This window comes from Mesoplodon densirostris, chromosome 4 (genome assembly GCF_025265405.1).
Source record: "Mesoplodon densirostris isolate mMesDen1 chromosome 4, mMesDen1 primary haplotype, whole genome shotgun sequence".
In the NCBI taxonomy this organism is placed as follows: Eukaryota; Metazoa; Chordata; class Mammalia; order Artiodactyla; family Ziphiidae; genus Mesoplodon; species Mesoplodon densirostris.
Genome location: NC_082664.1, coordinates 119,617,149 through 119,629,509, shown reverse-complemented (window position 1 = coordinate 119,629,509; position 12,361 = coordinate 119,617,149). Strand labels below are relative to the sequence as shown.

At 57.8% G+C, this 12,361-nt stretch overlaps 1 protein-coding gene across 1 annotated transcript; it reads left to right on the top strand.

The window, feature by feature from the left end:
- The first annotated feature begins 459 nt into the window (after nucleotides 1–459).
- Nucleotides 460–11,754, top strand: LMAN1L (lectin, mannose binding 1 like). The gene is given in 15 exon segments (XM_060096106.1): nucleotides 460–592; nucleotides 3,147–3,301; nucleotides 3,415–3,522; nucleotides 3,614–3,672; nucleotides 5,093–5,192; nucleotides 5,574–5,694; nucleotides 6,263–6,318; nucleotides 6,944–7,005; nucleotides 7,007–7,062; nucleotides 7,371–7,522; nucleotides 8,200–8,265; nucleotides 8,629–8,696; nucleotides 9,658–9,781; nucleotides 10,441–10,572; nucleotides 11,629–11,754. Coding segments are annotated over 14 exon segments (1,344 nt in total). The 5' UTR covers nucleotides 460–592; nucleotides 3,147–3,187.
- Nucleotides 11,755–12,361: the final 607 nt, after the last annotated feature.

Genomic DNA, 12,361 nt, shown 5'->3' with positions numbered 1-12,361 from the left:
CAGACAGTGGGGACATCCATCTGTGGGAAGGAGGCAGGATGTAGGGGCCCATCCCAGGCAGGGAGGAAAGTCAGAGCTGCGGAGGGTGGCCCGTCCCAGTGACCCCTGAGGCCCTGCAGCCGCTGGGGCAGAAGGGAGGTAGAAGGATGGCCTGAGCTGAGGAGCAGGGGCAGAGCTCAGGTGGGCAAGAGGTCAGGCTGCCCGTCAGGCTGGAGGTGAAGTGATGGGCGGGACCTGAGGTCAGGCCTGGAAGGAACAGGATGTCTGTGCTGGGCAGGTGGGGAGAGGACAGTGCCAAAGCCCAGCTCCTGGCCCATCCCAGCTCCTCCCCACATGGCCCCATCCCAGGAGGCCCTCCCTGGCCTCCCAGCTGCAAATCCACCCTTGGGCCCGGATACCAGATCCTTTCACAATGCTGGTGGTCCGTGGCCTGGATCCCTTGCTCTGCCTCTCCTCCTCCTCTTACTCCTGGACCCTCACAGCCCTGAGTGGGGCCACCCTCCTCAGAGAAGGTTTGAGTACAAGCTCAGCTTCAAAGGACCAAGGCTGGCATTGCCTGGGGCTGGAATACCCTTCTGGAGCCATCACGGAGGTAAGGGGGCCAGCCATGCCCAGGGTGGAACACTGGAGGGGCTGACTAGCTCTGGATGGCTGTGACTTGGTGGGGAGCAGGCCTGCCAGTACCAGCCACTGCCCAAGATGGGGCCAGGCCTGGGCAGCCAGTGCCAGGGGCCCAGGACCCCTCCCAGACCTGTCTGCTGCTCCACGACAGCCCCACCCCCACCCAGCAGCCTCAGTTTCTCCTCTCTGCTTCTCCTCTTCTTTGCCCTGGGGCTTCTTTCTTCTCTCTCTTTTTTTTGCGGTATGCGGGCCTCTCACTGTTGTGGCCTCTCCCGTTGCAGAGCACAGGCTCCGGACGCACAGGCTCAGTGGCCATGGCTCACGGGCCCAGCCGCTCCACGGCATGTGGGATCTTCCCGGACCGGGGCACGAACCCGTGTCCCCTGCATCGGCAGGCGGACTCTCAACCACTGCGCCACCAGGGAAGCCCTCTCTTCGCTTTTTACCCCTCCTTAGAGGACCCCTCACCCTGCCTCTTGGACCTGTGAACATACACACACACACACACACACATACACACACACACACACACACACGTTCATAGGCTGAGTCCCAGACACACAGACACCAGGCAACTTGGACCAGCACCAACCTACACTTTGGCTCCACGCTGTTGGGTCTGTGGCTGTCCAAGAGAACTAGGGGGCTGCCTGGAGGGAGGCATCCCCATGGCCAGCTGTTTTGCCAGAGAGGGCCCCAGCACTGCCCTGTATGTTTGTTGGGTGGAAGCAAGCATGAGAGCATCTTAGCCCATACTTTGTATCCAGGGCCTTCCAAATCCGGACCTACAAAGAATCTGTCTTCTGCTTGGTCTTGTTCTAAAAAGATTCTGGAGGACTTATAAGGACCTATGCAAAAGAGAGAAGTTTAAATTAGGAGTGAGCAAGAAGAATAAGACTTAGGGTTGAGGCCTGAAATGAGTCCAAAAATGTGGCTTCTTGCCAAAACATATGCTGTGAAGTCTGCCCACCCTTCAGAGTTGGGCCATGGATCTGGTTCAGAGCCTCCTAGCAGACAAACCAAAGAGAGAAAGCAGATCCATTGTGTATTTCCGTGTCTGTGAGATGAAGTTTCTGAAAAACAGCATGATTCCTAACTGAGACCAGAATAAATATCCCTTTAAGAAGACGGGCCCTCTCGGCAGGGTTTTGGGCCCAGTCCTCCCTCACAGAGACACAGGAGGTAAGCAAAGGAGGGGGCTGTTCCTCATAGACCCGAGCCAGGCCCTGCCTCAGGGCCAGGATGCCTGAGGGCCAGGATGGCAAGGCCCATGCCACACTCGCTGCCCTGGGCCATGCCAAGTCTGGGGTGTGCCAGGCCATATAGGGGAGCAGAGGTATATTCTTCAAGGTCACCCAGTGATATGCTCACTGTCCATTCATTCATTCCTCCTTTTATCAAACTCGCCCCATGCCCTGTGTGCCCAGCCCAGAGACGCAGGGCTGAGTCTGGTTCAAGGGGCCCACAGCCTAGGGGGAGGCCCCATGAACAATCCACATGAGGCGGAGCACAGAAGGGTGGCAGGTGTGGGCAATCTCCGCCTCCTGCCTGCCACTCCAGAGGCCGGGGTGGCTCCCAAGGGCTCCAGCACTCCTGGCCTTGCAGCCTCTGAGCCTCCCTGCCCCCAGCTCTGGCCTTTGCCAAGCAAACAGGCTGGATTATCAGTCTCTAGAACGGCCGGCAGGGACTGGGCCCTGGGCCAGGTTCCAGGCTGGCAGGCCGCAGAGGAGGGGAGCCAGCAGGGGCGGGGCCTCTGATCGCCCTTCTCCTTTTCCTGCCAAGCCTGCCTCAGTTTCTCACCCCTTTCTTCCCTCCTCCCCCACCCCGCCCACACCAGTGGTAATTCTCACACTCACTCCATCCCTCACCCTTTCCTCAGTCCTGCAGACCAGTTCCCACCCCTGCTTTCATACTTTCCCCACCTTGAGATGTCCCCTAGGTGCCCCCATCAGGAAGGCCCAGCCGCATCTGGACACACCCAAGTGTCTGTTCAGGGTCTAGCGTCCTGACCCTCCATGTGGTTATTCTCTCCAGGTGATCCACTGTGTTCTGTGGTCTCAGGCATGTCCTTTCCCTCATAGGGCCTCTGTTTCCTCATCTGAGAAACACAAAGGGTTGGACACAAATCTCTCTCATGGCAGAAAAAGCTTGTACTTTGGAGTCAGACGGAGATGAGTTCCAATTCACTTAGTTCCTCAACTTTTCTGAGCCTCAGCTTCCTCATCTATAAAAGGGGGTCTTATAAAAGCAGGCCACACAGACCTGTGGCGAGGCTTACATGAGAATGCGGGGAAAGTGCTCTGTGTGGGTTTGGCCTCAGTTGCCCTCCCCTGGCAAAGGCCCATCCAGCCGTGCTGGGGTCCCACTTCTTCGGTGGATTCCTGTGTCAGACTAGCCAGCCTGTTATCTAATGGCTGTGGTGTTACCTCCTTCCTCCTCCTGGAGCCCAGCCTTGCCCAATGTGAGAGAATGATGGGGGAACTGGGGCTGGTGGGGCCCAGGCCCTGAGCTGCCCTGATCCGCAGATGCCATCCCAGGCCTGGAGGAGGTACGGCTGGCCCCAGCCATGTGGAACCGGAATGGCGCCATGTGGAGCAGGACCCCTGTCCTCTTCTCTGCCTGGGAGGTGGAAACGCAGATGAGGGTGACTGGGCCAGGGCGCCGGGGAGCCCAGGGCATGGTGAGTGGCCCCAACAAGGTCCAGTAGAGGGGGTGAGTCAGGGGGGCTGGTGGTGAGCCCAGGGTTCCAGTGTCCTGCAGGGACCCTTGAGCTGAGCAGCTGGGGACCTGCAGGCCGTGTGGTACACCCGGGGCAGGGGCCAAGTAGGCTCTGTCCTGGGGGCGCTGGACTCTGGGGACGGCATTGGGATCCTCTTCGATTCCTCGGCTGAGAATACCCAGGTGAGTCATGGTCTCCTGCCCGCCATCCCGCCCACACCCTCACCCTCCTCCCTGTGCCCGTGGCTCAGGCTGCTTGTCACCTCCCACACAGAACAGCCCTGCCATCCGTGTGCTGGCCAGCGACGGGCACACCCCCTACAAGGCGCTTGGGTAAGGCCCCGCCTGGCCTGCCCTGCACCCCATTCCTGCGCTGCGAAGGGCTTGGCGGTTACCCGCTCTGCCCACCACGCCCCTGCCCTGGCCTCTGGCGGGGAGTCCCCCCTCCTAGGGCGGTGCCCTCCTTTCTGGTCTCTCATGTAAGCTGATGGCACTGCCCTGGGACTCCCTCCCACTAGGTCCCAGCAGTGCCTCCTCCTCCAGGGGCCTGGGACCAGAGTTTGCTTGCTGTTCCTGGGAACCACCCACTGAGTCCTCAACTCATTCAACCCAATAGCCCCAGGCAGTGGGAGCAGAGAAATGATGCAGGGTGGGGCCCATGCTCAGTGTTTTCACTCACGTCATCTCATATTGACACTCTTGAGAAGTGGGGATTATTAGTGCCCAGTTACAGGTGAGGACACTGAGGCCCAGAGAGGGGAATGATTTGCCCCAAGTCACACAGTTGTGCACAGAGCTGAGATACGAGGGCAGACTTGCCCATGGAGTGTCCACGCCTTTCCCGCACCAGCAGCCTGCCTGCCTGCCTGCCTGCCTGCACCGTCTCTTTCTCTCAGATGACGTGGCTGCCCGTCCCTCCTCAGCCAGGCTGCCTCCTCAGTAGCTGGGCCAGTTCATCATTGTCTTCAGCAGACATCCCTTAGCTCGTAACAATTAGAATAATTGCTAACGTTTATGCCCTGAGCTTACTGTATGCCAGGCACAGCGCCAAGTACTTCACATTCATTACTTGGTTGACCCTCATGACAATGTTATGAGAGAATCTCAATTATTATCTTCATTTTAAAGGTGGGGAAACTCGCGTTTGGAAAGGTGAAGTAAATTGCCCCAGGTCACACGGCTCTTCCCCTGCCCCACGCTGCCTCCCTCTTGGCTGAAGGCAGTAGTGACAGGCTGTCTGGTGTGAGACCTTCTGAGAGACTCAGGACGTCTGGGGCTCAACACTCCTCTAACAAACACCCAGAGCTAGCGGCACCGCCCCTCGGGGGGAGGCGGGCTGGTCATACTGTCCTTGGCTGCTAGGATGAGTCTCGTGTTGTCTGTCCTGCTTCAGGCCAAGCTTGGCAGAAGGAAGAGGAAAGAGAAGCCGTACCCAGAGGGAAGCCTGTGGGACGAGGCCCGGGGGACTGGGGGTGGAAACCCCACTCTTGGTCCAGGCTCTGCCCCCTAGGGAGGAGTCCCAGGGAGGGCCAAGTCCCAGCATTCCGCCAGGCAAGGCCTGCTTTCCCGCTCCCCTCTCTTCTGCTACGGAAGCAGAAGAGAGCAAGGGAGGCTCGAGGTAGACGGCAAGGACAGGTCCTGCACCAGTGGGGGTGGGTGGCACTGCAGGCCTGGGCAGAACGGCCTCTGGGACCACCCCTGCTGGTTAGGCCTTGGGTCCTGTGCGGCCTGGCTGGATTCCAAGCGCCCACAGGGATGGAGCCAGCCGGGTGCTGGGCTTCTGCCACCAGGACTTCCGGAACCGGCCTTACCCCTTCAGAGCACGGATCACCTACTGGGGGCAGAGGCTGCGTGTGAGTCGCACCAGTCGCTGCTTTTGTGGGTCCACCAGGCAGGGAGTGCAGATGACAGGGCTCGGAGCTTTATGAATGCCCATGACCCTGCAGAATGCCCATGACCCATGTGACCCCACACAGGGTCCCTGGCACATGCAGGCAACACCCCAGGGATCCTCCTCCCTACACAGACTCCCTACACAGGCCCTGAGCACATGCTTGGGAGGGCTGGCGTGAGACTGGGTGTGCGAGACCCTCTGCACCACTCTGACACCAAGCTGCTGCCCGCCTTCCGGGCCAGGGGAGCCAGTGAGTCAGGTGGGGACGATCCCCTTGCCAGGGGTCAGGGAGAGGAGTGGGCTTCCTCTGCAAGGGGCTCACGCCCTCTGTGCCCCTCAGGTGTCCTTGAACAGTGACCTCACTCCCAGCAACACGGATGAGATCTGTGTCGATGTGGGGTCCCTGCTTTTGGCCCTTGGAGGTTTCTTTGGGGTCTCGGCAGCCACCAGCACCCTGGCAGGTGAGGGCCCCTAGCTGGGAGCTGTGTGGCAAAAGGAAGAGGGACAGCCACAAGGGACATTTAGAGAAATGGAGCAAAGGGATGTGATATAACAGAGAACCCATAGAGGAACTCAGCTGGAAAGCAGGGAGCAACCAGAGGTGGGAGTCCTGGAATGACAGGGCTTGGGTGCTGGGGAGCCATGGAAGGTTTCTGAGGAGGACAGTGACATGGTCAGAGCTATGCAGAGGAGGTGGCCTCTGTGTGGTGGCTCCTGCCAGCAGCAGCCAGGCTCTGGGCCTGAGGGTGCTGCTCGGCCTGTGGTCACGGCTCTCGGCCAGGACTGTCCAGTTTTCTCACTCACTGGGGGTCCCCCTCTGGCTCTGTGTGTGGGTCAACCCTCACAGCCCACCCATCTGCTAGTCTGATCCTCACGCCTTTCCCATGAAGTGAACAAGACAAGGGTCAGAGCTGCCCAAAGTCACCCAGATCTCTTGCCTGCCAGGAACATAATGGAGGCTGGGGAGAGAGGGCTGAGTGAGTGAGTTGCCGGGTGGGAGCTACCTTCCCTCTCTACCCCCCTTTCCAGATGACCATGATGTCCTGTCCTTCCTGACCTTCAGTCTGCGTGAGCCGGGTGCAGAGGTAACGCTGGCCCTGGGCCTTCCCTGGGGGTAGGGCTGGGAGAGAGGCAGCCCAGGGATCCCTCCCCTCCCCGGATGCTCTGCTTATGTCCAGCTCCCAGACCTGTCATTCCAACCCTTATCTCTACCTGCTCATGGAGCTCTGCTCAGGCCAAGTCTTGTGCTAGGCAGTGCTGGGGACCAGAGGTGACCCAGAGCCAGGCCCTGTCTGTCCTCAAGGACCTCCCAGCCTGATTAGGAGCTATGGGAGCACAGAGGGGTCCTAACCAGCCAGGAGAGCAGGGAAGACCTCATGGCAAAGATGAGCTTGAAAGAACACAGGGAGTGGCATGGACAAAAGCCTGAGGCCTGAGAGAGCTGCTGGGGTCTGGGCTTCAGCAGGAGAGAAGGGTGTGAGGGTCAGCAGTGCAGTGGGGCTGGGAGGACTGGAAAGTTCTGGGCCTGGTGGCGGAAGGAGAACCAGCTGTATGGGAAGGAGAACCAGCGTCGCGGGGGTGTCTTCCCATGCTGGGGTGAACGTTTGGTCAGGGAGGGGGAGTGGGCTTGTGGGAGGCCCTGTGAGGAGACTCCCCGGCCCCCAGATCTTCCATGGGTTTGGGGCCTAAGTTTTCCTCTTCTTCCTGCAGCCTCCCCCGCAGCCCTTCCTGGAGACAGAGCAGCTCTGCCTGGCAAGGTAGCTGGAAGGGCTGCCTGGGCACCAAGGAGGACATGACTCCAAAGCCGAACTGTGAAGTCCAGGAAAAGGGTAGGGACTCAGGGAACGGGCAGGTGGGGCAAGGGCCCGATTGAGGGTCACAGGATCCTCTTCCCTTTGAACCAGGAGTCCTTGAACCAGGGGGGACATGGAGACCTGAGGAGGCCATATGTAAGCAGGCTCTGGGGCTCAGGTGATGTGTCCTGTCCCTGCCCCACCACCCAAACACCTCTTTCCAGGGGAGAGTCTCGGAGGCAGAAGCCACACCTTTCTGGCCCTCCAAGAAGCCTTCGAAAGATAGGATCTGTTGCCCCACCCCAGCTGCCGGCTGCCTGTCCCAGCTCTGCCCCAATCCCCAGGGGAAAGAAGCTTTGACCTGGAGGAGACACTGCACAGACACAGCCAGATCCTGCAGGCTCTCTAGGGTCTCTCCAAGCACTTGGCACAGGCTGAGAGGCCATGGAAGAAGCAGCTGGTGTCCCCAGGCCAGGCCAGGCCGGAGGGAGCCTGGGTGAGTGGCCCCTCAGGCATCCAAGGGTCTGCCTGCAGGCCTGGAGAAGCCGAGCCCCATAGGCACTGGGTCTGATGGCACCAGTGCGCTCCCTCTGTCCAGGAAGAGGAGCAAGCACCGTACTTGGGAACTAGTCTCCCCCAAGGTCTGGAGGGAAAGGAGGGCAGGGGTGAAATGCTGCAGGTCACAGGATGGGGTGGACCTGCCAGGCAGGGGAATGGGCAGGAGGGTGGCTCTGCACAAGCAAAAGCTCACAGAGCCCCACGGCTGGGGCTGGGGAAACGAGTTGTCACGTATTTAGATGTGGGTCTCCAGACAAGTGACAGAAATAGACCGGGTGTTTATTTGCATGTAGCTCCACGTGTGATTTGATTCACATACGCTTGCTTAATGCTCAGAGGCACCAGAATCCTCATTTCCCCTCCACTGCCATCCTGGCTTCTCCCCTGGGGAGTCATGTCCCATGGCAGACCCAGCCTGGGGCCTGAGTGCTGAGCTCAGTCAAGATGTTAGATGCTGGGCAGAAGAGGTCAGTGGCTCCTGTGAGCTTTGCTGGGCTCTGGCAGCTCTAGGTTTGAATCATGTCCTCAGGACAGAGCAGCTGAGGCTGGGCTGGAGTGGGGCAGAGGGGAGGGAGGCCACACTCCAAGGCCAGGTCTCCCTGATCCTACTGCCAGGCCCAGGACTCCCCCTGCCAGGTTCTACCCACCCCTGAGAGAAGTGGCCAACTCTCCAGGTCACTCGTTAAGACAAGGGCCCAAGCACGGGGAGCTGACTGTGCCCTGGGGGAAGTGGGGAGGAGAGGACTGGCCTCCTTTGGGGGCAGAACCACTTCTGGAAAGGGGAGGGACTTTGAGAAAGCTCCCAATTGGCCACTGTCAAGGGGGAAACCACCATCCTCAAGGAGAGGCTTTGAGAGGAGGGGGTAGTCAGAAGCCCAGGTGGAGAGGGTCAGATAAACCTAATGTATCCCAAATGAGGAGGGCCCAGGTAATGGGGTAAGGCATCTAGAAGGAAGAGGGCTGCAAATCCCTGGGGAAGGTGAACTCTGAGAAGAGAGGGGCTGTGCCCTGGGCCCTAGAGAAGGGCCTGCAGGACTCCTGCAGGACTCAGCTAAGGTCAGTGCCCTACTCCGCGGACAGCGGACTCTGCTCCGAGACCTGCAAGAGATGAGGTAAGGGCACAGGGAGATGAGGATCCTGGGGGAGAGGGAGAAGTCCCCATCCATCAACTTGGCTTCTCTGCCTGAAGACCCCCCCCCATTAGTCCTTTATTCCTTTCATCATTTCCTGAGCACCCAGCACAAAGTCTGGAGCATAGCGAGGGGCTAGGGGCCGAGTTAGGTTTGTTGAACTGACCTGAAATTAACTGAATCAAGTTAAAATTTTGAAACTCCTAGTTTAAGCACAACTCCCTAAGACATTCTCACCCCAGGAGGGTTAGTAAATTTGAGCCTTCCTTCAGTGATAGCTTCTGGAAGGAGGGAACTTTTTTTTGGGCCGCTCCACGCGGCATGTGGGATTGAACCCACACCCATTGCACTGGCAGCACGGAGTCTTAACCACTGGAATGCCAGGGAAGTCCCAGCAGGGAACATTTTGATGGGGTTCTTGGAGGGAGCACAACCAAAATCAGGCCCAGTTGGGGGGTGGGCAGTCCATGACTTCATTTTACCCTCCTCCGGCCTCCCAGCATCCCTCTCTAGGTCAGGCCTCTGGAGTTACCCATGAAGCCCTGGGGGCAGGGGGTCACCTTGATGCCATGGGAGGAGGATGGCTTCAGGTTGTATGCTGTGGCTGCGCCCCAACCCCAGCCCTCCTCCCTACATCTAGATGCCTGGGGGAGGGAAGATGGGATGAGGAAGAGGATCTAAATCCCTGAGGGCCAGAGACTGAAGGCAGAGCCCAGGGAGCCTGGGGTTGAGACAGACAGCTTTAGGGAGATGCTTCTCTGAGCTAAAGCTGTCTTGAGGAGAAGCTCTGGGGTAAAAAGACCAGTTCCCAAAAGGAGCCGTATGGATGGTGTCTGTTTCTCCCCCAGGTGCTGCCTTTGGGGATTATGAGAAATGGTTAGGCAGTTTGGGTGCAATCAGAGGGGATAATGAGCTCTTTCCCTTGGTTTCCACCCTGCACCAGGGATGCAGCTGCTCACATGGCCTCAAGAGCCCAGGTCTTCTATCTGCCTGTGGGCACCAAGCATCATTTCTTAGAGCTGGCCCAGATCCTGAGCCGTCTGCAGAAGGACCTGCAGGGTCCAGTGGTGAGGGGCAAGGAAGGGAGGGCCGTGGGGCTCAGCCCCCTTCTTCCAGCACTTCTGCAGCCCCAGGCCCCTCCTGCCTTTGCCTTCCCCTCCTGGGACTCCTGTCAGGCACACCTGTGTCTGTGTCTGTGTGTGCATGCACACAGGCATGCAGGCACACAGATCTCATCTTCTCTCTGTCTTCTCTGCTCTCTGGAGAGTCCCACAGACTCTCAGTACCAGCAGGGCCCTGGAGACCACTTGGCCCAACTTCCACAATGACCAGAAGATAGATGGGAATGGGCTGTGCCCAAGATCATTCAAAGCTTCGTGGTGAAGTCCACCCTTCCTTGTGTCCCGCCCCATCTTGCTCTTTTCCTTGCCCTCTCTACCACGCTGCCTTTTGCGCTCTACTTCTCTCTCTTGCTTATCTCTAGAGACTTCGGCCCCCTGGAGATCCCAGGCCCCAGGCCCACCCAGCTGTTCCCACAGATGGACCCATGGCATCTGGGGTGGGGAGGCAGCTTTGTACTCTGCCCTCTCTCCAAGTTCCCTGGATGAGAGTCAGGGTACCCCAACACTGGGAGAGGGAAACAAAGCCAACAGTGGCCCAGATTCTAGGTCCCCTCCCTCCTTCTGGGTAAGAAGCTGATCCAGGATCTTAGAACATCTCCTTTCAGAAAGCGGCAGCCAAGGACTCCTGCCCACCTGGTCGGCCCCCAGGGGTTTCCTCGTGCCTGCAGCCTGGCATCTTCCTGTTCTTCCTCCTCATCCAGACTGCAGGCTTCTTCTGCTATGTACACTTCAGGTGGGCCTTCACATGGCAGGACTTCCCACACCTACCTAGCATCTCTTGGGTCTGGGCCATAGCCATTCAATTTGAGAGAGGGGATACTGAGGCCCAGCGGGGGACCTGCATGGTCCACCAGCTGGCAGCACCCAAGTTAGGACCCATTTTTTTCAATAGAGACTACTGACTATCTGCTCATCTGCTGGCCCCATCTAGGTCCTACCCTCACAGAACTCACTCTCTAATGTGAGAAACTGACAAGTAACTGACAGTCACATCCTTTGTGGTCAATGCCATGATGGCAGGAAGCTCAGGGGCTATAAGAGTGCAGGAAAAAGTACTTGAGCCAGCTTGGGGAGATCAGGGAATCACCTGGAAGGGACATTTGATATGGGTCCTCAAGGCCACTAGGAGATTTCCAGCCTGACAAGATAAGTAAAGGCATTGATATAGAGGAAAAAGCATGAGAAAAGGCATGGAAGCATGAAAATATATATATTTTGGAGAAAAAGTGGCAAGTTCAATACTGTAGAGCAAAGGGTGGGACCAGTTTGTGAAACTGGGCAAAGAGAATTTAAAAGGTTGGGGGGAGGTCACTGTTTCTGCTTAATGAGTGTTTGTAAATGAATGAAACACTTAGAGATGTAAGGTGTGCTAAGGAGCTTAGAAACAGGACAGTCTTTGTTGGTGGTATTTCAAGACAAGAATCAGTGTGCACAGGGATGGTCCTGGAGGAGGAGTGAAGTGTGCTGAGCTTTAAAAGCACAGTGGGAGAGGGGATGGCCGGCAGATGTGGAGAACAGCAAAGGTATGAGGCAGAAATGATGACAGGCTTATGTGTTATATATGAGTGCAATGGTGGCCATAAGGCTGGAACCACCTGGACAGTCCTTGAATGCCAGGAGGAAAGTGTGGTACTGATGGAGCAGGCCAAGGGAGCCATAGAAGGCCCCAGAGCAGCGGGTGCTATGGTGCAGTGAGTGTAGGGAGGTGGGTGTAGTAAATATAAGGAGCCTGGTCTCAAGTGCCCAGAAGGGAGAAGCCCAAGTAAACTTCTTCTCTCCCTGGCAGCAAGCAGGAGCTGGACAAGAACCTTCAGGACTATTTGTCCACAGGCAGCCTTCCTTTGAGTACTGCACCACAAGTCCCTAGGATCCTGGGGGCTCTGAGGAGGCAGCCCCTCTCCCCCAGCATACATGAGTGACCTCCCTCAACGCCCTGAAGAAATGTCCACTTCTCATCACTAGGAAGTCACTCTATGTCTGGGAGGTGGAGAGCTTGGCCAGTGTCCTCTGCCTCTGGGTACCCAGCTCTTACCCACACCTTAGCTTTTGGGGAGCTCCAACCTTATTAAAGGTGATTTCTCTCTCCTCATGCTTTGATATGCTCATTTACCTTCCAGCTTCACCTTAATCTCTCTGAAGGCAACCTCTTCTAGATGGTAGCTGAGAGTGGGCTCCAAGCAGGCAAGGAGGCCAAGGACTGGCTTGACTGACAAAAGACCAGATACCCCACAGGCCTTGAACCCTGGGCTATGGTGGGAGATGGAGTCACAGCTGTGTATAATTCTGTCCCCAGATTCAGCCAGAACAAGGAGTGGTGCCTCCTGGTCCAGCCCAGGCAGCATCACCAAGAACAACTCTCTCTTGATGCTCCCTGTAGCTCCAGGGATCAGCAGGGCAGGCGCGTGACCCAGAACTCTGAGAGGCAACCCATGGAGCCATAATTGGGATTCCCTGCTCTCTGATCTCCCTCCCTTTCCCAGTGTCAAGCTCTCTGGGCAGCTGCTGGGGCAGTGGGTTGGAAAGAAG